Below are 24,130 nucleotides of genomic sequence, written 5' to 3'. Positions count from 1 at the left end.
AATGGTTATCTGGTCAGTTGGAATTCTTCTTTCACGTCTTTGCAAGCTTGGAGCCACAACTTGCCAATTTTCTCAAAATCTTCCGACTGTAAACAAATGTTAATCAATCCAAAACACACGGACCACTGATGAGGCTCACCTCATTCCAGACCTGTGCACTACAACGTATCCACCACCTGCCGTTGTGGTAAAATAGTGCAGCGAATGCCTTCTTTTCGACCAGCATTTTGTGGAGAAGGCTAGCATGCATTTTGACACCAAGTGGTGCAGTTATGTTCCCTGACAAAGGGAGTTCCACATTGACCTGTATTTGTCGCATCGTCAACATTAGCGAGCTGGACTGCGTTGGTTGCATACCATGTTTAAAGTGAGTTCCCCGTCAGGGTCCATCATACTCGTTCCGAATATTTGAGCGAGGATTTTTCCGCCGTTTATTGCGAGATCGTGGCAATACGCGTTTATCTTCTCTTCACCACCCATCCACTTTCGGAAATCAAGAGCTATTGAGACCTGTGAGATTAAATTTAAAAGTTTGCGTTTCCACGTACCATCTGGCACCGTTAAGCATCGTGTCCAATCGATTGTTCCAGTCCCTTGCAATGCCACGTCAGAGCTTTTAGCAGCTGTATCATATAATCACTTACATTCAAATTGTTTGGCGAACCCATAGTGCACGGGCTCGAGAGGGCTCGAATATAAAGCTGAAGTGGGTATTGCCGACCTCACGATGTGCTGGTTTCTTGAGAATAAGAATTGGATTGGTATATTTTACCATTATAGTCATGCAGTGTTCACCTCTCTGGCACATAAAGAACAGCACACGATCGTTTGGCAAAGAGCCACTTGTGGCAATTCTAACATTCTTGTCAGAACGAAAAGACACTGAAGTGAAGTGTAGACGGCAGACCGAAACCCAGAAATCCGGCGCAGACTGTGTGAGGTCGATTCCCACTTCCTGTCCAATGGAATGCGCTGCATCCACGACGCTCCATGCGCGTTCCTCTTTGCATATCTGGACCATTTCTTTCCATGGGAGGAGGACGCCAGGGTTGGATACGATGCTGTCGATGACAACGACGCGTCTTCTGCCTGGCATCGCAGGGTGACTACGAAGGTGGGTCCTGAATTGCTGGATGATTTCCTTGTGTGTAGTGGGGAATGTGAGGTTTATAACGCTTGATGTGGGATGCGGGAGGACATCGCTAATATGCTGAATTGTGCGTGATACAGCATTGTATGTCGTCGAAACTGTAAAAAACAATGAGAAGTAAGTCCTGGTGCCATGTGATAAGGGAACTCGCAGGATATGATCATGTCCCCTTCTTCCCATTCAAAGTTCCTCAAGATGGTGTTGATTCCCATGGAGGCGTTTTCGACGAACACAACCTCGTCGGTTTTGGCACCGATTAGAGATGCGACTCGCGCCCGCGACTCCACGAGCATGGGGAGGTATGAAAATTTGTGAAATAGGTCAGGACACGCTTCGATTTTCTCAGTTAGCTCATCGACGGCCAACTGCACAGGTTTGGGTGTCGTCCCATATGATCCTTAGAAAATCATTCAGCAGTTATCAAATGATAGCACTCTGGCTCACCGTTGTTCAGATTGATATAGTCTGGGTCCAAAGCAAAGTACTTGAGCATTTTGTGACCAAACTCTGGCACATCGTTTGCATAAAATCTGGAGCTCACGGCCATTGTCGCCAAGAGAGGAGAAATGTGGAGAATGCAGCTTGCATGGTATCAATATATAAATTCTAAGGTTAGTCCGAGTACCGGGCAGTACCATGCTTACAATAGGGGCTAGACGATGCATCCGACTTTTTCCAGGACTGAATCGCAGGATGTCGGGCAAGTCTTTAAATTGTGATAGGAGGACCTATTGAATATTAAAAAAATATGGTCATGGCTGGCCACTATGGCTGCCCAAGTGGGGAAATATTCCCAGTAAATATAATTTCCTTATTTTTGAAAAGTGCGTCAAGAATAAAAAAAAATTTGTGCGCGGAAACATTTGTTTGGTGCGCAGATTGCTTTCTGGGCCAGTTTGATGATTCCGTGAACACAATTGGCTGCGCGAAAACATATTTTCAGACATAATTTGCAAGTGCGGGTGCATTATTTCTGCTCCAAAATATATTCAACGTGTAAATTACATGCGCGTAAATATATCTTGTGCGCTGAACAAACTTTTCAATGCGCGGAAAACATTATTCGAAATGACCATTTCTTGACAAAGTGGCCAGCCGCGGTTGCCGTGATTATGTAAAATGATCCAAAATGGCACTTCGGCAGACGTAAATGAGTTCAATCTCCGACTGTTCAATTTCGCTTTGCTTGCACCAGTCACTAATCCTCTTTCACATTTGTCATTGCTAATATTTCACTTTCTACATCGCAGCTGTGCTCAATATCTTAGTACCCATTAATTATTGTTGAATAAACGTCTTTATTTGTTTTTTAATCGTATTTAACCATGCCTGACTCTACAGATGCGCCAATGCACATACAACACACACAGATGTACTGATTGATGTCTTTCCCACGGTGGTTTTTACATAGTGCCAGAGCTGTCTTAAATGGCGTACAGGCTGTACTATTGATGGAGAGTCCTCAAAGTGACCTGTAGTGTGTATTTAACACATATATACTATTACAGAAGCTGTTAAACTTCTCTATAAAGTGGTAATGAATAAAGAATAGCTATTTATTTTGTAGAGAACGGTCGGAGCTTGAACTAATTTGCGTTTGCCGAGGTGCCATTTTTGATCATTTTTCATAATCTCGGCATAACGGCTGGTCACTTTAGGCTAGAAATAGTGCAATTGAACATTGTTTTCCGCGCATCGAAAGATTTCTTTGCGGCACAAAATGTATCTACGCGCACAGTGTTTATGCATTAAATGTAATCGAAGGCAGTAGAAATTTACGTGCGCTAGCAAAATATGTCCAAAATATGTTTCCGCGCAGTCAAATATATTTATGGCTCACCTAGAAAACAATTTGCGCACTCAAAAAGTATTTCCACCCTCCAACATATTTGTTACAGATTCACGCAATAAGAAAAATACCTAAAGAAGTTTATGGGGAATATTTCCCCACTTGGGCAGCCATAGGCCACAGTGAATATGTCAAGTATTGTCTGAATCAAAACCTAGTCGTTTTTGCAATGTACGTACCTTAATCTTTGGTGCGCTGCCATGTTTATTCTTTCTCCTCGAACGAAGTTCTCAGAACCTCGTAATATAAACTTTTCAACGAAATCCAGGTGAATCAATACTTAAAACCACCGAGATTGTGACGTTCCGGTCTGTTTCCCACACCCCGATAATCATTAATTTCTGTTCTGTGGACTTCACCTTCATTCCGTCCACCCGATACACACACTCCTTTACCTCATTTTCTGCATTCTATGTTCCTATTCCTTCATTCTATTCCCCTTGAAACTGACTTGTACTCCACCTTCATGTGTTTCCCAATTAACCCTCTTTGTCTACTTCTTTTGGACACCTTGTCTTTTACAGTATAAAAGCAGCTATGTAGTAGCTAGAAAACCAGCATCGAATACAGAGTATTTTAACCTGTCATTCGACCTCTAAGCTTCCTTTCGAAACCTTTTCCGTGTGCCGCTACGGAACTGCTGTTACTCTCCGAGTCACAGTAGTCACTAGCGTCACAGAGATCGATCTGGCCCGAGCGCAGTTTCTGGCTATTGAGTGTATGCGCATTTTCGGAGTAAAGAATCTGAACAATTGTATATAGCTGACCCTCAAGTTGTAAGATTGAATAAATTTACGGAGTTGTCTGCCCTTTCTAAGTCATTTATATCTCCTGGAAATGGTCACCAGTGACAAACCACACACCTACCAGTAAGAGCAGAACGGAGGCCAGCGGAGGCCAAGGAAGTCTTCAAAGTATCTCACGCTATGAAAATTCTGAGGTTTGCGCCTTTAAACCTAAAGACACAACTGCACAGCGGAACTTGCACGTTTTTCAACTGTTTTCCATCTCCTAGGGCATTCAAAACATGAATGCTGGTCAGAAAATCACCGCAGACAAGAAGATGATATCATGGTTAGACTAGTACCACAGTCAAGTTGGTCGTCCATGAAAAAATCACGTCGATCTTTGGGCCTTCTCAACCTTATCATCTTATCGATCTACTTTGGGTGTGTAAGGACAACTTGACCACGGTGAGTGTGGGACCGGTCTTCCAGTGCTTGCCCGACGTGATTCAGGGGTGGAAACTATATGAACACCAGGTGTCAGATGCAATGGTTGTTCGACATATGGAAATGTCTGTGTTGCAGTCAACGCCAAAAAATATACTAGTAGCTTCGCTAATGCCACATCCCTTTGACTTCTAGGTTTTGTATAATAGGTTATTTATGTAACATCCAGACGAGAGAACGATGCGGACGCACCCTGGAATTGGCTGACGAATAATCGGCATCTGTAGATTGTCGATTAATGACCGAGGATGAGTACGGCGTGGGCGGCTATTTTTTCAGTTCAGCTCAGTAACAATACAGAGAACGCGCCATGATACGATATCGGACCCGACCCTGTTTATCAGCGCCTTCGCTGATGTCCAGAAAATAATGATAGGAGATGTACAAGTGAGTACTTGTACTTTTGTCTCATCGATTGTCTAGACTGTAGACTGAAGATGCTTTACTACGCTTGTGAGAGGAAGAAGCAGGAACTAGTTTCTCCGCCCGCGCTGTCTCTCACGTAACCCGTATGCCATGGCATTTGACAGCGAAATATGACGCGGAATTCTCGACATCAACCCCCTTTCCCGGTGAAGAATTGTACCTTCAAGTTTGCGTTGGCATATAGAGAGCAATATAATGCGTATTCCTTTTTGCTTTCGACAAACGCCGGCATTACAACAATTGTAGTACAGGCCGGTCAAAATGCCAATGGACTATGCCCTGAATATGAGGGTGACGGCCACCTATCAAAATTCATTAAACTAGTACTTCGAATAAACTTCGATATCGGCTCATCAACTCGCGGATCCTTCAGGGTCACTCCACTGGCAACAGTGGCGGCGACCATGCGCGAATAGAGGTCACGCACGCATGCAAGTGACCACGCCTTGCAGGGTTCCAAATTCTCGAAGATCAGTTTTCCCAGAGGGATTAGAATTTTTGCTCGAGGGAGTTGCCGTCCAGCTCCGTTTTTCTCTAAGCTTTTCTGGAGTACTTCAGTTTGGATATAACACCTGCGCGTGAGGGGACAGGCGACACCTACCTTTCAGTGCGCGTTGCACCAAACAATACCCTTTTTATTGACCATCTTTATGCAGACTTTCCTTAACTTTCTTACACTTCGTTCTTTCTCTCCCGGGATGTCTGAATATCCCACCCTCGATAGCACGTACGTGATGGCTTTGTACTCCCACAGCACACTAAACATGATATTTCCAATACTATAGCCTCGGCGCGGCCTTTGTAGGCTTAATCTTAGCCTCCCTGTAAGTCGTTTTTATTCTTCTAGTTAGTTGCACAGAGATCTTGTTTAATCCATTTATTAGTCTTCACGGAGGTATGGTCTGTCCCAGCCAGCCACACGAATCAATTTCTCATCGTATCATCGGCATTAGTTTCCATCGTACAGACGTGGTATTACTACGGGCACTGCGAAAAAGACTCGTGGCGACTCAAGCTATTGGTATGATTTGAATCAGTCAATAGGTCAGATCACTGTACTCACAGATTATTCACAAGGTCGCCACTGTCATTTTATTCGACACTGTTCACGAAATCCTCATTGCCCATACAGGTGAATCGAATGAATTCAATCAAACTATGCGACTCACAACCATCAGTCTACTCGTACACTATCTCTAATTGGGGAAAACAAGACGAACTCGACAAGATAGTTTGGTAAATATCTAGTCGAGGACGGGTATTGTGTGTGCTGATCTCTACTTTTACGACTTTAGGAGCCTCCTAGTGAGCATGTGCACGGTGTATTCTGACTCTTTATTGATTCCGGACCGCGCTACAGGTCGAAGTAGTGTTCAATGTAAGTCTTTTCTCCTCTTTCCCAACCTTTCTTCTCGCTAAGATGACATGATCACAGGGCTTAACAGCGTTCTTTGTTCAAAGGTATTGGTCTTGATTAAACTTCCATTTCCGTTTATCCTCTTACTTGATCCGATGCAGTTTCCTTGCCATACGCGTGTGGCACTGTACGTCTTTGTGTTCCACCGTCAAGTCCTCCGTCGAACGTTTTCATCTAGTGAGTCGTCGAAAAAAAGTCCTGACCGGTGCTGTGGTGCGTATGCTTCCCTTTTTCACTGGTTATACACTTAACGAGCCACGGGAATACAGGTATCTCTTGTTCTCGGAGAGTTTGGTGGGTGCTTTAATGTTTAATACCGGTCACTATAGGAAGCTAACGCCTCATTGGTACTTCTACAGGATGTGTAATTGGTTAGTCTGGCATTTTTGAGAACTGCTCGCCTGCTGACTTGCTTTCCGAAGCTTTCACTGCAATGTCGTGAGTGTCTGACCTGTCCGATCTGGGTTGACAGATATCTTACATACGTTTTAGCTTACACCTCAAAACCTACGAACAGCTCGCGAAACTAAAGGTAAACTCATCCTCCTAACAATGGTTTAGTATGTGACTCGTCTACGGTGTAGTATCTCTCGATCTTGGTCAACGCGCTCGCCGCTGCTGGGGATGTTTTGATTGCGGCGACACTGTGTATACTGTTGCACCAGTCGCGCACTGGCTTTAAACGGTGAGTGCATAAGTACCAAACCCAATCAGCTTCAGCTATCAGTTCAGCTTTCAAAGACGTTGACTTCTGATGAACCTTGTACTTTGTAATCTATCAGGTCAGATACGATGATCAACAAGCTTGTGTGTAACTTCGAACTTGCTTCTCAAACAGCCCCTAATATTTGGACCTTTGCATTTTTTTAGATCCTGTTCTCGGTCAACACGGGTGTGCTTACGAGGTTCGTTCTTATCGTGCTACGTACGCACCAACCTGACTGATGTGATCATCTTCTCCTTCGTTCAGCCTGTGTGCAGTAGCCTCTCTTGTATCAGTACGTATTTCTCAGCTGTCTTCTCAGTCACAGTCAAAGTCATCTACCGACTGATTCCTCTATTTGGCAATCAGATTGTAGTTGCAGGAAACACATTCATTTATATCGCATTTTTCTTCTGTATCGGTCGATGTGGGTGTTTTGCTTCGCTCTCCGATATCGCCGAGATATGCTGCTCACGGACTTACTCGCCATTCATTTCCCAGTATACACCAACTCTCTTCTCGCAACTCTGAACGCGCGCCGAAAGATCCGTGACGCCGGTGAAGTCATCAACAGCACCAGCGAAAATCTTAGTTTCTCCATGCGCAATGTTCCTCTTGCTGCACGGGTACGCTCTCTCCATGAATTTGGAGTTAGTTGAAGTAACAATTTGACCTTTTAGCGCCCTACCAACATATCAATCAAAATTGATACCACGAAAGAATTTGCCACCGACCACGATTCGGATCGAGGCCCGGATACCAGTGACCTCGAGAAAGCAGAGGTGAGGGTTGGCATCCACAAGATAATGCACAAATGGTCTGTAAAGCGCTGACTTTTTGATATCCTCTCTTCAATTTTCTTACATGATAGATGCCCAGTTCATCCGTTATGCAATTTGAGGAGAAGGAGCGTCAAGAAGTGTAATGTCTTTGGCCGTCCTCTTGCTTCTTGGAAGACATCATAAAGCAATTAGGAGCTTTGGTTGGGATTATAGGTGCAGAAGGCAATGCAGACTCATTGACCAACCGGATGTCCCCCCTTTCTGACTGTTCAATCCCATTCCCTTTTTATTCTGTTTTCTTCTTTGACACATATGAGTCTGGAAATGTTTTTCCAGAAATAGGCTTACTTTATTTTCTGTGATGTACATTTTAACCCTCAAAATACGCTGTATATATTTGTCGAAATGTTCATCTCAAATCGTTGTCTTTCAGGATTCCGCGTCGCGTCGCGTCGCCCCTAAGTTTAATTAAGGAGTCCACGTGATTGAGACATATTTCTGACAACGTGATTACGACGCGTCGGTGACGCGATAAGTTCAAGACAGGGGTGTGGAGGAAAGAATAGTTTTTGGATCCACTTCAAGTTTGATGTTGCTTGTAGATGACATTGTTTCTTATATTTATCCATATATGTATTATACAGATGTTTCTCTGAGAGCTATTATCTTTGATTTGTGGTGCTGTCATTGGTAGATCATTCCACCATCAATTGTGATCTGTAAAAAGGAAGAGTAAAAAGGAAGAATAAAACTCTCTGCAAAAATTAGTTTAATTGTAGATGACATACAGCTTGGCCAGTAATAAAACGCCCTTTATCTGATACCAAAAATGACACCAGGCCGGCAACGTCTTGCGGGCTTCCAACATATCCGAGGTCTGTCTTGGTCAGGTTCTGAAGGCGAATTGTATATTCAGAATCAGATAGCTGGTTAATATTGTAATCAAAGACGTACCCTCTCTATTGTGTGGCGGATTGCTTCATCTGGTATCATGGGGATGCCGCTTACTGTGTGTGGGTATGCATGAAAACAGTTTGGTGCGCTTCGAATAGAGTAGATCCACTCACTCATGTCTGTTTCTATAGGCCCCGGTGCATAAGCGTTGACGGTTATGCCATGCTGTGCTAGCTCCTGCGCTAAAATGTGCGCAATATTGCATCAGTGCCGGAAAATTCATCAAATTAAGCTCTCCACAGTTTAACGATATATACCTGTAGTCTGAGTTAAGCTGCGCACGGCAAATTTTGTGGCCGAGTAGGCTCCACAGAATGGTCTACCTGCACCAGTTTAAAGGTTCAAAAATCGCATTACTTCAGGCAAGAAACGAAGGAGGACTTTCCGAGTTTTCCCAGTATTGATGAGGCACCGATGATACGCCCCCCGCGACCTTGCTTGACCATTTGCTGTGCAGCGTACTTGTAGCAGAGAAATACCCCGCGAAGGTTGACAGCAACGACTCTGTCCCAGTTGTCAATATTGCCTAACGTTAGCATTATCATGTACATGTTAGTATTTTAACAACTTGTTATGTTTGTTTTCTTTGTGTTTGGCGTACTTTCGAGTAATGGCTCCAATAAAGCAACCCCTGCGTTAGCGATCATCTACAATTCATGAAAGAAATGGGCTTCCTGTGAGCTGCTACCAATATGATTGCCATTTTGAATCACTTACTACATCGACCCCACCCAAATCCTTCGTGCTGGCCTCCACTAAACCTTTCACGTCATCTTCGACAGAGACATCTCCTGGAAGAACGAGTGTTCGCTGGCCAGTCTGTTCATTGATCTCGGAGCTGAGTCCCTCCAACTGAATTTTGTTGGAGGGCAGGTCGTTGAGTGCGACGTCGTACCCGTCTCGGGCGAGCTGAAGCGCGATGGCGCGGCCTATCCCACGGGATGCGCCTGTGACCACAGCGACGGGTGATACGCTCCCTGCATGACCTGTGGACTCATACGATGCTACCGTTGCGAATTGAGGGACATTGTAGCGGCCTGAGCGATAGAGGCACGGTCTGATGGAGGCGCTAAGCCGGACCAATGAGGGGAAAATTTGGAACATTGAAAGTAATGTGGCAAACTAAGTTTTAGCGGATACTTGTATACAGGTATAATACTCGTGATTATATATGCAGACAGACGCGAGGGTTCCATACCATCGAATCCACGCCGCAAGCTTCCCAGTGACCGGAACTGATCGACATCTCTAAGTCGGCTCAGCAGAATTGAGCATTTAGAGATCTTTAATCAACCTTTAACTGAATTCGTATCAGTTAATTAAGGATGTAAAACGGAAGCCTGACTTTATTTTATTGGAACAACCAACGCTGAAGACTTTGAGCCTGCAACTCATTTACCACTACCCACGGGGAAGGTCCCTTGTTCACTGTAAATAAGGTTTATTATTCTCCTCCGTTTGTGGGCAACCAAAGTGCATGGTGCATTTTATTGTAATCTGAATCTGATGACATCTGTAAACGATCCAGACTAGCCCAGTGTACAAATAATTTTTCCATGGAATGTCAAGCGGGGATCAGTGTACCCATAGAGCTGTGAGAAGCACCATTAACTACAAATATTTCCCTATTGTTCTAGAGGCAATCAGGCTGGTTTTATTATGTTTTCGGAAGTGATTGAAATCTCATTTGTGTTTCTCGGGCTATCGAATACATCGTGCTGATACAAGGGACACCGTAATGAATCATTGATTGAGCCACGAGCGTGTACTGCTAGGTAATCAGGACGATCGAAAACGTAAGTCTGACGCGTCCTCACTACCTGGCGCGTCCTAAAGCGGGGCGGGTCTCGAAGGAGCTTCCCATGCATAAAACGATGGTCGTGTGCGCTTTCGCTGTGCTCATTGCCTGTAAATCTATCGGTCCGTATGATAATAAATATAATTCGTTGGAACTAGCTACATACAAATCCGTCTCTTCAGCTTGGATTCAAATGAATTAGTTTTACGTGGCAGAATCAGTGATATATCATTCCGCCATCAATCGTAATCTGTGAATGGAAATGTGAATAGCAGTGATGAGACTCGAGGTATGAAAATGTGAGTAATGAAATGACGTACGGCTTGACCTGTGATAAAGCGTCCCTTTTCTGAAGCCAAAAATGATACTAGACCAGCGATGTCTTCTGGAGTTCCCAGGTATCCGAGATCCGTTTTCGTCATGCGCTGAAGAGAGATAGAGGTAGGATTGGAATTTTGACAAGTTGGTCAAAGCATGTCAGACGTACTCTCTCTGCGGCTTCGCGGATGACTTCGTCAGGAATCAAGGAGATTCCTCTGACTGTATGTAGGTTTTCAGCAGTTTGTTGCTTTTCTTGAGGGGTAATAAAAGAGGGAAGTGGCTTACGCATATCAGTTTCCACAGGTCCTGGTGCGTACGCGTTGACGGTGATACCGTATTGCGCCCATTCCTGGGCTACAGTGAGCACAATCACATCGTCAGCGCCGGCTTAAATGGAACAGAATTTATAATCATAATCACCTGCAGTCTGGGTTAAGCTGCGCACGCCAGACTTTGCAGCTGAGTAGGCGCCAAGGAGGGGAATGCCTGCAACGCTATAGCACTTGAATATCTTTCCACCAAATGGAAGTGAGAAAATGAAACGACTTGCCGACTTTGCCAAGGACTGATGATGCGCCAATGATACGACCCCCACGCCCTTGCTCGATCATCTGCTGCGCGGCATATTTGTAGCAGAGATACACCCCGCGAAGGTTGACGGCAATGACTCTATCCCAATCTTCAATTTTATCTGTGAGATGATTGTAAATTTATGATCAACAATCTGTGAATGTGGGATGTTGAGCTGGCTGTTGTCTGACGTACTTTGAAGTAGTGGTTCCATCACAGCAATTCCTGCGTTAGCTACCATCTACGTGGTATCAAATATATCATTATCATTGCTTTTCCAGGCCACTCACAACATCAAGTCTTCCAAAAGTCTTCGTGCTCGCATCCACCAAACTCCTCACATCACCTTCAACAGACACATCTCCAGGAATTACCAGAGCCCGGCGGCCTACCTGCTCAATTATCTCGGAGCTGAGGCCCTCCAGCTGCATTTGGTTGGAGGGGAGGTCGTTGAGTGCAACGTCGTACCCGTCTCGGGCGAGCTGCAGCGCAATAGCACGGCCTATCCCGCGGGATGCACCGGTGATTACAGCAACGGGTACAATACCGTTAGCATGGGTAGATTCTGCCGACGATGCTGCAGATGAATGGCGGACGATGGGGCGGTTAGTGCTAAGGAGAAGTGGTCGAATCGACGAGCGGGTCTGGATTAATGTGGGGTAGGCCAATCGAAACATCGAAAGTCAGAGTGGCGGGCAGAGTTTCGATGTGGTTTATAGACCTTATGAAGCTGTACGATTTAGTATATATACTGATCAAAAGGATCCATGTCGTACAGCTAGACCGCATGTCTGGGAAAAGAACGCCAATTAGTTTGAAGATGTCCTGAGCCTGGACCCGTGACATGCGAAGATGGGAAAACAGACTATCTTGATATCTTTTGGCCATTGAAATAGGTTTCCTATAATACATTTAATTAGACATTGATAATTGGATGTGGATTGTGCGGTGCCTTTGCACCCGAATGCTCAAAGTCGCCATAGTTAGCGTATTTATAGATCAGTGCTTACAGTTGTTCAGTTTGCGGAGACTCGTTCATCGTAAAGTCTATAGCATTTGGGCACAAAATCTTTCGAGCGTGGTAGATTCGAGTCCACTTATGTCTAAAACAATGGGATCATTGCATGCATTTGCACTCATACAGTCTTCAGTTTGTCCGATATCTAGAGGCTCAACAGCGTTAGAACAATGAATGTAAACCTGTTTAAAATGTGCTGATACTCATTACAGAGAGCCAGAAATACGACTCACTAATGTAAATGAACAAGTACATTGGGATATTGAATAACGGGGTCGACTTGTCACCTTCTTCACTGACTCCAGAGATAATGCCGATCGAGAGACGAATGACTGGACGTCAAAGTCTGATTATTGAAGAATAATTGTCTTCTCTACAATTATGGGCGTAATAAGTTGTTGCCGAGTGGGACTATCTTGTTAAGACGATTGAACAAAGGAGTTTAAAGCAAAGCAACAAACATGTCGCGTCGACTCGGAGCCAAGTTAAAAGACAATTTATTACGTAAACCTTAGATCGGGTCAAAAATGGGGAGAAATTTAGGAGGAATATTCCAAAATGGAACATTCTCGAATGATATATTTTTTTTTTGCGGTTCAAGGTGGATTGGATTGGAAGACTTATCTTTTACCACGGCGCCAATGGTGAACAAGAAATCAAAGAAGCGGCAAGCTGCTGCTGCTGCTGCTACCGCTGATTCAACATCTACCCCCGCTGCCAATATGGCCACCCACAGGTATAGACAGAATTGTGAATTGAGAACGACATGATAGCTGACAGTTGGGTTGCAGCACTGAATCGACGGCGTCAGGCTCGGGTTCGAGCTCACCACACCCCCCACCGACGCCTACGGAGCCTGTTGAGGCTGCTTCTTCCCCAGCCGTAGAGAGTGTACCAGAACCAGAGGACATCGCAGTGCGCGCCGAAAAAGTGAAAGAGAAGGGCAACGTCGCTTTCAAAGCCGGAAAGTATGCAGAGGCCACGGAACTCTACACGAAAGCCATCGGTATGTACCCCAAGATCGCACACAACCCCGGGCGTTGAGAAGGCCCCGATTGATTCCTCAATTTTCACGAACAGAGATGAACCCGCTGGAGCCTGCGTACCTCACGAATAGGGCCGCGTCGTACATGGCGCTCAAGCGCTTCCGGCCGGCTCTCGAGGATTGTCAGGTCGCTGTGTCGTTGCAGGCCGCCTCGCCACAGCCAAAAACTCTCTTGCGACTCGCGCGTTGCCAGCTTGCGCTTGGTTCCTCAACCCCCGCTCTGTCCACCATCCGCTCGATCCTTGCCCTCGAGCCGAAAAATGCCCAGGCACTGCAGCTGAGGGACAAAGTGCAGGTGCTAGAGAACCACGTGAAGACGTTCGAAGCGGCTCGGGAGAAGAAGGAGTGGGCGCTCGCAAGGCTAGCACTGGACAAGTGCTTGCAGGCGATCGAAGGCGAGGGCGGGGATATACCCTCTGAGTGGCGGTACTGGCGGGTCGAGCTTGAGCTGTCGCGCGGGAGCTGGGAGGCGGCGAATATTGCTGCAAAGTACGTGTTTTTCTTCCGTTGTGTAGTAGGTTAGCTTCAAGGTTTGGTTTGTGCTGATGTATGCTATACTAGCGATGCACTGCGGCTAAATCCCAACTCACCCGATGCATTAACATTGCGTGGTCTCGTGCTGTTCCTGTGTGGCCGTCTTCCCCAGGCGCTCTCACACGTGACGTCTGCTCTGCGCCTTGATCCAGGACACGAGCCAGCACAGAAGCTACGCAAGCGTGTAAAAGATGTCGAGCGTCTAAAGGAGGAAGGAAACGTCGCGTTCAAGTCGGGTAAGTTGGCGGAGGCTCTGGAAAAGTATGGCGAATGTTTGGAGGTGCGTATCCCTATCTATGATTTTATTATCTCTTTCGTGTGCCGAAGCCGCAATTTAACTTTTTTATTTTTTTATAGAGGATCGGAGAAGCGGAAGAGGAAGGGAAGGGCGGACAGATCCGTGCAACATTACTTTCAAACCGCGCAACCACATTACTAAAGGTATCGTATCCAGCTCTATCCATCTAATAATTTCCTACTCATTTTCACTTCTACTTCTACTTTTACTTTTGCTGAATTCAGCTGGAACGCCATGAAGAAGCCTTACATGATACCGACGCCTCCCTACTCCTCTCCCCCAACTCTTACAAAGCGCTACGCACACGCGCGCGTATCAACCTACATCTCGAAAAATTCGACGCTGCGATCGCAGACTTCAACTCTGCTATCCAGCAGGCGCAGACAGAGGGTTCGACGACGGACGCCGAGGTGCGCGGTCTGAAGGCCGAGCTCAAGAAGGCGGAAGCTGCGTTGAAGAGGAGCAAGACGAAGGACTACTACAAGATTTTGGGTGTGAGTCGGGGATGCAGTGAGGCAGAAATTAAGAAGGCGTATCGTAGGGAAAGTTTGATTCATCACCCTGACAAGGTGCGTTTTCTCCGTATTTTTTTTGTGGTCGCATGTGTCTCATTTTCGACATATTTTTCTTCGCTATATTACACTCTAAACTCACCGATGAAATTTGTAATACTACCAGGGTGGGGATGAAGAGAAGTTCAAGCTAGTCGTCGAAGCTAATGCTGTCCTATCCGACCCCAAACGGCGCGAACGATACGATATGGGCGAGGACGAAGACGGCCTGAACGACGGCTCCTCCGGCTTCCACGGTGGCGGCTTCGGTGGCATGAGCCCAGAAGATCTAGAGAGTATATTTGCGTCGTTCGGTGGCGGAGGCGGTGCAAGATTTGGCGGAGGCGGCTTTGGCGGGATGGGCGGAGGCTTTGGGGGCGGAGGCAGGAGAGGGCATTCGCATTCGCATCATGGATTTGGGTTCTAAGGGGACCAGCGGGAAGGGGGATATACCGAGTGGTGCGCTGTGTTAATCAGGCTTTTTTCCCTCCCTTTTTCCCACTTTTTCCCTGCCCTCAGATTCCCTTCCTTTCGCTCTCTGTCCGTTTGTCTTGATTCCTTTTTCTTGCATCTTTATTCTCACGCACATGATCTCAACGACTGGCAGCTGGAAGAAACGCAGCTGTCGCTAGAATTTTTCTGTCTTCCGCCGACTTTCTCCGTGTTTTTACTCGATGCTTCATTTGGAGTGTTGAGAATTGTCTTTTTTTTCTCTTTCGCATGCATTATATATCTCCCAATTTCAATTTTTCAATCAATTTCCATTCCTTGATCACTTTGGTGTTTTGGTTCTTTGCTTTATCTCAGCCAGAAGTTGGATTTATCTATGCTCTCTAGACGCCCCCTGAGGATCTGGACCTATAAGCAAAGGTAGGTGGAAGATAAGATAACTTTATTAAAATCACTGAAGCTTGATTTTTTTATAGCTCGGATGGCCGGAACATAACTTATCTGACCTCTAGATGCCAGTATGACTATTGTTATCTTGCTCGAAGTGCGTACATATTTTACGGCAGCACTGATGGATGGCATGTATGTAGCTGCCTACCCCGAGCGGTGAGGATAATCTCCCGAGTTGCACATATTGCTCACGTTCAGCGTGCTGTGTTCTTGCTCGCGTTAATATCCGCCATATGACTTACACAGCTCGTCGGTGGTTTTCAGTGGACTTCATATTAATATGCTTCCTGGGAACTTACGCCCTCAGAACTTGAAGTCGGTTCGAGAAAATGGCATATAAAAGAATGCTTCTCATCTTCTCTTTCCTCGGTCCAAAGATATACAGATTTTTTTCAAGTCTACTTTGCTTTTTACTGACGAGTTCAGCTAACTGATATCGGCGACGTTTATCATGATGTTCACATCTCATTTGAAATTTTCTGCAGCGCAACTACACGCCCGGCTTGCCTTGGTCAGACATTCGGGGCGGCGGCAACTTCCCAGCTTCAGTGTACCAGCTGCGCATAATACTCCCCGTTCATATATACACAATACGTCGACAAGCCTCAATCGAGTCGCGGTAGTTACGGGCGCCGCCAGAGGTATCGGCAGGGCAATTGCACTGCAGCTCGCACGGGACGGGTACGACGTCGCTTTGAACGACCTTGTTCCATCAAGCTCCAGTTCTCGCGCGAGTTCGTCGTCGTCGTCGTTGGAGGAAGTGCGTGAGATAATCGAAGGCGAGATTGGCAGGAAGACGGCGGTGTTGCGCGGGGATGTGTCGGTTGAGGAGGATGTGAAGGCGTTGGTGGATGGTGCTGTTGAGAAGCTGGGAGGAGTCGATGTGGTGAGTGAATAGCTAATTTCGCATGTCCAAGCGACCGTGTGTTGTTGTGATTATCTCTAATCATCTATGCTAGATGGTGGCCAATGCGGGAATTGCTTCCCCCTCGGCAATGTTGGATAGTACGTCCTGGCCTGATTTTACTTCTTTGTTCCTAACCACGACTAATATGTGGGATATACAAGTATCTGCGAAAGAGTGGGATAGAGTTATGGCTATCAACGGCCGGGGCGTATTTTTATGCTACAAATATGCTGCGATACAGATGATCAAACAGGGACGTGGAGGACGTATTGTTGGCGCCTCATCGGTCGCTGGCAAAACAGGTGATATCACTGTGCATGTCTTGTACCACTCACACCCCCTGGGGGATTGACTGACGGTGGAAATTGGTTCTTCTTTTTCTCTAGGCGTACCCTTCTTCGCACATTATTCTGCAAGTAAATTTGCTGTGAGCTCATTGACACAAACTGCAGGTGTGTTTATGTTCGAATTTTTTTCTAATGAAGACGCTCTGATAACTGGAACTGGACATTGTCTCTGACATTCAGCGCAAGAGTGGGCAAAATACAGTATTAATGTCAATGCATACGCTCCAGGTCCTATTGACACCGACTTGAGTAAGTAAAGGATTTATATATCAAGGGATTGTTTCCTGACATTGGACTTCTTTAGCTAGAGAGGCTGCAACTTTTGCAGAGATAAATCCTGACTATAACAAAGATGTTGTAAGATTTGAAATTTGTCTATGCCTCGGTGCATTATACGTGCTCATTTACTAATAATGTTTCTAGCCTGCCTCCGCCTCTGCCACTGCGGTTGGATTTATAGGAACGCCAGAAGATGTTGCAGGAGTGGTCTCTTACCTCGTTTCGGATCGAGCGCGGTTTATGACTGGACAAGTTGTAAGTGCTAAATCCTTTCAGCGCTTTGTTCTTTCATAAATTTCTGACTATTCTCCACCATTCTCTCAATCAACCGGATTGTATAGCTTACAATTGACGGTGGTGTCATTTTCCGTTGATGTAAAGTCTGAAATGAACACTTATGCATGAGAACCGACGAATCCCGGTGCAAGTGTAGCTATTCTGATGGCAAAGAGAGATGTTGTGGCGTCGGTGGATAGCATCTTCCAGACCTAAAATTAATCCCAAGATTGCTCAGTGCTCACGTTCCTCAAATATCTTTGGCATTCAGCTTCGAGAACATCTGCACAGACACATGAGAACTCCTCGAGATAAGACATATAACATTTCAGAATCCAAGTTACCAAGCTACTTCTCACCCCACCGATTCTTCAACCTAACCAGCTACGGTGCATAGCATGTCCACCTCTCAAATACACTTGATGATAGGCAAACCTATTTCCCGGCTCTCCATTCGAACTGCACGTCAGCTTGGAAAACTCGATGGCAAGTGCCGACCAAATTCGTTCCAAAGTACACATACTGCGGCTGCATATTCTACACTTCGAAATTTGCCAAGCCTTCATCGAGTGGCAGTGGTGACTGGTGCGGGGAAAGGAATAGGGAGGGCAGTCGCACTTCAACTTGCACACGATGGGTACGACATTGCTGTCAATGACATACACTCCATGGCGTCGTCAGTAAACGAGCTATGTAAAACGATCCGAGAGGAGATGGGGAGGAAGGCTGTCGCTCTCACAGGTGATGTATCGTTAGATATAGACGTGAGGCGTGTCGTGGATGGTGCTGTGGATGTACTTGGAAGCGTTGATGTTGTAAGTCGACGATCCAATGGATTCCTCAATTTGGTATCAAGCTTAAAACCTATACCTAGATGGTCGCAAACGCTGGGATAGCTGTTTACAAATCAATACTCGACAGTACGTTCTCCAGCATATTTTTGCTTCCCTCTCATAGATTTCCGAAACGATTTGAATGGCAGCCACCACAAATGATTGGGAAAACGTATTGGGTGTCAACGGTCGCGGAACATTTCTGTGCTACAAATATGCTGCAGAGCAAATGATAAAGCAAAAAAGAGGAGGGAGGATCATCGGCGCGTCCTCTCTGGCGGGAAAGCAAGGTGATCATATTAATTTGTGTCCTTATATGGGCTTCGGTATCACTTAACGTAATATAACCCCTCAGGACTACCCAATTCTTGCTCTTACTCCGCGAGCAAGTTTGCTGTCACCTCTCTGACTCAAACTGGGGCTCGAGAATGGGCAAAGTATGGCATCACAGTCAATGCCTATGCTCCCGGGCCAATCGAAACTGATATGAGTAGGTCACTGGAAATTTTAGTTAGCGACCAAACGGCTAAGTTGGATATTGTTCTTCAATGTAGTGAGAAAGGCATTGAGAGAATTAGTCCCAAATCAAACCGGGGAAATTGTCAGGCATTGAACCAGATGATTTATGCTTATGCGCAATCTGACACATCTTTGATGACAGCCAGGAATCGCAACAGCTCTAGGATTTAATGGAACTCCGGAAGACATCGGAGGATTAGTCTCTTACCTCGCTTCGGATCGAGGACGTTTCATAACAGGCCAAGTTGTGAGTCTCTTCCGTCCACAGTGGTATCGCCTTGACAGCTTATTCAATCGTTTTTATTGACGTGCTTACCTTTTAGATCACCATTGATGGTGGTGTCATTTTCCATTGAATACCCGCAAGCCTGTAGAATGCCGCGCGCCACGAAAATGTAGTGCAATGTGGATACACATAACAGTCCACAGCCGGCTAAATTACATTTAGCCTATCAGAGAAACGCCATGACAAGTAGAGAAATCAGCTGAGTATTAGCAAGTGGCGAGGTTGAACCCATTTCAAGTGGTTCCACAATACAGAGAAAGTCAGAATATTTACCAGCCCTTATAAGGGGAAGTGGGCTATCCTCAACTGAAGTATCTTTTCCCAGGTTCTCAATCACCGAGTCTTTCATATCTTCATCTGCAGTAAAGGACAGAAAACTCCTTTGTAAACTCAAGCTTCCGATATATGGTCGACCTTCCACTTTCTCCCTCCCAAATGGCACACAATAAAGTAGCTGTTGTTACTGGTGCTGCAAAAGGAATAGGCCGGGGAATCAGCCTGCGGCTCGCACGCGATGGGTATGACCTGTCCGTGAATGACCTCGAGTCGAATTTGGCATCACTGGGAGAACTATGCACATTTGTTAAGGAGAAATTTGGTACAAAGGCTGTAGCTATTACAGGCGATATTTCGAAAGAGGACGATGTGAAGAGACTTGTACAAGGCACCGTTGAACTGTTTGGGAGCATGGACGTAGTGAGTTGATAAAGCTATTCATGAAATCTGTATATCGAGACCTGGCGTCTAACAAATAATTGCCAACTCTAGATGATAGCAAACGCAGGAATTTGCCAAGTCAAATCGATTCTGGAGAGTACGTAATGCCGTTATCCATTTTTGAAACTGAACTAAAGCGAAACGTTGTGAACAATAGCCACTACAAAAGATTGGGACGAAGTTCTTGCAGTCAATAGTAGGGGTACATTTTTGTGTTACAAATACGCAGCAGAGCAATTCATAAAACAAGGACACGGTGGGAGAATCATCGGCGCATCTTCCATTGCAGGAAAGCGAGGTAATCTCAACCCAGTTATATATTTGACTTGAGAAGAACTGAATCGATTTTTTTTATTCATGAAATTACAGGGCTTCCGCATTCTTGTGCCTACTCAGCTAGCAAGTTTGCAATCAGCTCCCTAACCCAGATTGCAGCTCGTGAATGGGGAAAACATGGCATTATTGTAAATGCATATGCTCCAGGACCGATCGAGACAGACATGAGTGAGTTCAAAGAGAAGTTTGGAATAAGCATTGACTTCGTAATGAATATTTGACGATTAATCTATTTAGTGAGAGCTGCACTAGATGCAGTGAATCCCAGATCCACGGGCGACAATGTGGGATTTCTCTCCCTTTACTTCCACACGTGTTATCCAAAGGTTAATCAAATTACCCAACAGACCGTCTCTACTACCGTGTTAGGATACAACGGGACGCCAGATGATATTGCGGGGCTAGTATCGTATTTGGTGTCTGATAACGGGCGATTCATAACTGGACAGGTTGTAAGTCACAGACTGCATCGTTCTTATTGTGTTATTGATAGATATGCCACAGATAACCATTGACGGCGGCGTCATTTTCCAGTAACGAGACTACTGGGACAGATACTTTTGTATGAACAGACCTCAGAAATTCGCATTATTCCTTTTTTATCTAAAATAACCCCCTCAAGGCCACATTCTCAGGATAATTCTCTTCCGTACCCGCGTCTAGAGCACTCGACAGACTTCAGATAATCCGCCACCGAAACCCGTCCTCTGATCATTGATGTTACCTTTTTGGAACTGTTCGTTTCCTTTCCGTTTCACTCGTCTTCAGCCCCTCATGAGAGAATTTATGGAATTATTGTATTTGTAAACCTCAGAGACCCTAAAAAAACCATATAAACTTTCAAACTTTCAAAAAACCAACAAGAATGTTTGTGATGGTGTGATGAATTCCTTTTCGGCGGGTTAGGTAGGAGCTTGTATCTTCATTCGGGCCGGCAGTGGCCATTGGTGCGTAGGTGCAACACTTGACAAAGGCAAAAGGTAGCGAATGAAACTTTCCATAATGTAGTTTTCTGTAATACCACTACTACACACGCTAATCACTGTAATACTATTTCCTGTCTCTTTTAGTACTCGGGATGCCATAGTGGCATTGTGTTCATAATAATATCTCCTAGCATAACATATTAATAAACCCCTCGAAGTTGCACTGAATTGACTCATTGGACTTTTACTAACGCCATGTACATCTGGAAAATCATATCTCCTTAAAAAAGGTATTACAAGGAGACGACTAACTTTTGATTCAAAGGCAAGGGTGTCGGCAAGACACGGCAGGCCAGGAAAGCTGAGTCGGATCTTAATTGGCTCGGATTCTACCGGGAAGATAACGTTAAGATTAAAAACCTTGAATCTTTGATCAAAGAGCGCTTGATTGCAATTCCGGTCGGGGTCTGGGCTTCCTTCTACTGATAACTTGATGACTTCGTTTTTGCCAAATTAACTTGATCGACTGACAGTGCGAAGGTGGAACGGCGCTTTGTACTTTTTCTGGGATCGTCCACGGCATAAATTTATATTGATCCTGATGACTTGGTTCCCCATTCGTAAACATTAGCTAGATAGCCTGAGATGAGCCTTTTAAGTCAATCAATTGACCGAGAAACTGTTAAATTTGCGTAGGAAGACCTGAGGCTACTGGTCTGGCCGCTAATGCTTTATCTATTTGAAATCAAGCTTCTTCGTAAACGAGAGGATTCTGATTCTTGAATACACGTCGACGATTCAATGAGTCCCATAATTACGGTATATAAAATTATATTCTAATTCCTTTTGATAGCACAGGGTCAATCGGTGTGTCCTAGCGCCGAAGCCGCAAAGTCATTGAATTTGTTGACGTCCATGGGGAACCACATGCATATCGGGCAGATCAACGGTGAAGAATGAATCATTTATCCGCCAGCGACTATTGAACAACTAAAAGAACGCGTCCCCACGCAGACAAAAATAGATCAATCTACTTGGCATATAAGATACATCCAGTACCGACTGCTTTTTCTTCAGCATCACAGAAAGCCCTGTTCTCGTTCCAAATACCCGAGAAGCCATATCCTCAAAAAATGCTTGCCCTACTCAGCAGAAATTTATATAGACAATCAGCACAACATTTCCCAGGAGCACCTCACGCGGCGCGTTTCTCCTCCCACTCCACAGGAGCTTCACTTCGCGTTCTTCCCAGCCTCAATAAAACTGCGGTAATTACAGGCTCATCTAGAGGAATCGGACGAGCCATCGCACTCCGCCTCGCCCACGACGGATATGATGTAGCTCTGAACGATCTACCATCTAGTTCGTCGTTAGTCCAAGAGCTTGGGGAGGAAATAATCAGAAACACGGGAAGGCAAGCGATAGTACTTACCGGCGATGTCTCTGTGGAAGGTGACATCATTAAGCTTGTGGACGACGTTGTCGAGAAGCTAGGAGGTATCGACGTCGTGAGTGATTTTATTCATCAGGTTCATTGGAACGCGTCTAACTCATGGGTAGATGATAGCGAATGCGGGGATCTGTTTTACCAAGACGATAGCAGATAGTGGGTTGCATAATGCATAACCCTCCTAAAACGGAAACTGAGATATTTCAACTTCAACAGCCACAACGCAAGAATGGGATAGAATCAATGCTATCAATGGCCGCGGTACTTTCCTGGCCTATAAATACGCCGCGCAACAAATGATAAAGCAGGGACGTGGCGGACGTATTGTCGGTGCATCTTCCATAGCAGGGAAGCAGGGTACGTACGGTATTGTCAATTGATCACGTCCTCCTTGCTCATCTTAAGCCTGGATATCCAGGCTGGCCATATTTATCAGGGTACTGCGCAACCAAGTTTGTCGTTCGGTCATTGACGCAGAGTGCAGGTGAGTGATTTCATAACTTCTCTATCTCCAAATTGAATGATTCCCTCGATAAAGCTCAGGAGTGGGCCAAGTATGGTATCACGGTCAACGCATACGCGCCTGGACCTATTGAGACGGATATGTGTAAGTCAAACTTCAAGAAGTTGTCCGCCATTGTTCGTTCATATGATGTGGCTTATTGATACAGTGAAAGTAATTTCAAACGTCGACCCGAATGCTGGCGTCGAGGCGGTAAGCATCTTTCGCACCCGAGGACTCATGCACCTCAGTTTCAGTTTTGGACTCACTGGTATCGCACATTATATCTGGTAGACCGCCCCCACAACGGCGTTGGGTGTGAATGGAACGCCGGAAGACATCGCTGGGCTCGTGTCGTATTTGGTTTCTGACCAAGGAAAGTTTATAACTGGACAAGCTGTGAGTCCTGAACGACGCTCTATGCCTATCTATATCGCAGTGCTAACAGACCTGTAGATCAACATTGACGGTGGAGTGATTTACCATTGATTTTGCTTTAAAGCACGTACAAATGAATGATACCGTACAACTGTGATTGTTGAAAATAATATCGACTCAGCCTGACATTTCATACGCCAGAGATATTCTGACGGATGCACCTAAACCTAATCAATCTATAGATATGCCACCTGATCACTCGTTACGTATCTAAGGCCTCTGCCGAAGAGGGGCGAAAGGGAGCGTAACATTGCAGGATATAATTAAACAAAGGCAAGAGGGATGATTTCGTTTAATTCCAACTGGTTTTGCGTCCCCGCGATTGTAATAAGTATCGCACAGACGCCCTGCATAGAAGCAAAGCATTAATGATGATGATAAATATATTTATCGCGCCCGTTTTGCCTTATATCCAAGAGCTAGCCTACCTTCAGGAACCAGGGCGATGATTTCTACTACAATCACGCTCGGCTTACGCGGGATTTCAAGACCAGGCGTTCCGATTCCCGCTGAGACAACACCTCGCGTGCCCGCGGGTGGCAGTCGTCACAGGTGCCGCGCGCGGGATCGGCCGAGCTACAACATTGCTACTGACGACTACGACCTCGGCATAAACGACCTTCCCTCCAACCAAATGCAGATAGAGGGAGTGAGCTCGGAGATTGTGGAAAGAATCAGGTGCAGGGCGGTGGTGGTCCCTGGGGACGTATCGGTGGAGAAAGAGGTGGTAGAACTGGTAAATAGAAGCGTGGAGGACCTTGGTGGC

At 45.6% G+C, this 24,130-nt stretch overlaps 8 protein-coding genes across 8 annotated transcripts; 5 read left to right on the top strand and 3 right to left on the bottom strand.

Annotated features, from left to right (window-relative positions):
- Positions 1-5: 5 nt before the first annotated feature.
- Positions 6-1,697, bottom strand: JR316_0007686 (Hercynylcysteine sulfoxide lyase; the record flags this gene model as incomplete). The annotated part of the gene is given in 8 exon segments (XM_047893417.1): positions 6-86; positions 140-304; positions 358-500; positions 549-593; positions 645-732; positions 908-1,248; positions 1,260-1,547; positions 1,595-1,697. 8 exon segments carry the CDS (start codon positions 1,695-1,697, stop codon positions 6-8), a joined length of 1,254 nt encoding a protein of 417 aa, XP_047746732.1.
- A 4,101-nt stretch (positions 1,698-5,798) lies between these two features.
- On the top strand, positions 5,799-7,702 carry JR316_0007685 (uncharacterized protein; the record flags this gene model as incomplete). Its single annotated transcript, XM_047893416.1, has 16 exons — positions 5,799-5,893; positions 5,953-5,962; positions 6,018-6,035; positions 6,093-6,118; positions 6,176-6,201; positions 6,253-6,287; positions 6,344-6,368; positions 6,434-6,445; positions 6,497-6,512; positions 6,567-6,606; positions 6,659-6,759; positions 6,857-6,881; positions 6,945-6,999; positions 7,279-7,403; positions 7,458-7,594; positions 7,657-7,702. 16 exons carry the CDS (start codon positions 5,799-5,801, stop codon positions 7,700-7,702), a joined length of 792 nt encoding a protein of 263 aa, XP_047746731.1.
- A 541-nt stretch (positions 7,703-8,243) lies between these two features.
- JR316_0007684 (Short-chain dehydrogenase) lies at positions 8,244-9,617 on the bottom strand (the record flags this gene model as incomplete). Its single annotated transcript, XM_047893415.1, has 8 exons — positions 8,244-8,276; positions 8,348-8,485; positions 8,514-8,566; positions 8,627-8,695; positions 8,771-8,836; positions 8,926-9,039; positions 9,115-9,160; positions 9,231-9,617. 8 exons carry the CDS (start codon positions 9,615-9,617, stop codon positions 8,244-8,246), a joined length of 906 nt encoding a protein of 301 aa, XP_047746730.1.
- Positions 9,618-10,550: 933 nt separating this feature from the next.
- JR316_0007683 (Short-chain dehydrogenase) lies at positions 10,551-11,879 on the bottom strand (the record flags this gene model as incomplete). Its single annotated transcript, XM_047893414.1, has 6 exons — positions 10,551-10,736; positions 10,799-11,019; positions 11,053-11,126; positions 11,179-11,323; positions 11,398-11,443; positions 11,493-11,879. 6 exons carry the CDS (start codon positions 11,877-11,879, stop codon positions 10,551-10,553), a joined length of 1,059 nt encoding a protein of 352 aa, XP_047746729.1.
- A 982-nt stretch (positions 11,880-12,861) lies between these two features.
- On the top strand, positions 12,862-15,075 carry JR316_0007682 (DnaJ-like protein subfamily C member 7; the record flags this gene model as incomplete). The annotated part of the gene is made up of 7 exons (XM_047893413.1): positions 12,862-12,956; positions 13,012-13,226; positions 13,301-13,754; positions 13,827-14,079; positions 14,157-14,240; positions 14,322-14,666; positions 14,776-15,075. The coding sequence occupies 7 exons, from the start codon at positions 12,862-12,864 to the stop codon at positions 15,073-15,075; spliced, it is 1,746 nt and encodes a 581-aa protein (XP_047746728.1).
- A 399-nt stretch (positions 15,076-15,474) lies between these two features.
- On the top strand, positions 15,475-18,253 carry JR316_0007681 (Short-chain dehydrogenase; the record flags this gene model as incomplete). Its single annotated transcript, XM_047893412.1, has 10 exons — positions 15,475-15,518; positions 15,575-15,642; positions 16,034-16,434; positions 16,508-16,553; positions 16,617-16,757; positions 16,842-16,907; positions 16,983-17,051; positions 17,107-17,159; positions 17,226-17,336; positions 17,828-18,253. 10 exons carry the CDS (start codon positions 15,475-15,477, stop codon positions 18,251-18,253), a joined length of 1,425 nt encoding a protein of 474 aa, XP_047746727.1.
- Positions 18,254-19,430: 1,177 nt separating this feature from the next.
- JR316_0007680 (Short-chain dehydrogenase) lies at positions 19,431-20,585 on the top strand (the record flags this gene model as incomplete). The annotated part of the gene is made up of 6 exons (XM_047893411.1): positions 19,431-19,691; positions 19,764-19,809; positions 19,870-20,010; positions 20,082-20,254; positions 20,396-20,500; positions 20,553-20,585. 6 exons carry the CDS (start codon positions 19,431-19,433, stop codon positions 20,583-20,585), a joined length of 759 nt encoding a protein of 252 aa, XP_047746726.1.
- Positions 20,586-22,107: 1,522 nt separating this feature from the next.
- JR316_0007679 (Short-chain dehydrogenase) lies at positions 22,108-23,415 on the top strand (the record flags this gene model as incomplete). The annotated part of the gene is made up of 8 exons (XM_047893410.1): positions 22,108-22,482; positions 22,535-22,580; positions 22,641-22,781; positions 22,843-22,908; positions 22,963-23,031; positions 23,096-23,139; positions 23,221-23,325; positions 23,383-23,415. The coding sequence occupies 8 exons, from the start codon at positions 22,108-22,110 to the stop codon at positions 23,413-23,415; spliced, it is 879 nt and encodes a 292-aa protein (XP_047746725.1).
- Between the last annotated feature and the right edge of the window lie 715 nt (positions 23,416-24,130).

The sequence above is a fragment of the Psilocybe cubensis genome, chromosome 7 (assembly GCF_017499595.1).
Source record: "Psilocybe cubensis strain MGC-MH-2018 chromosome 7, whole genome shotgun sequence".
NCBI lineage: Eukaryota > Fungi > Basidiomycota > Agaricomycetes > Agaricales > Agrocybaceae > Psilocybe > Psilocybe cubensis.
This window is presented reverse-complemented; position numbering and strand designations above follow the sequence as displayed.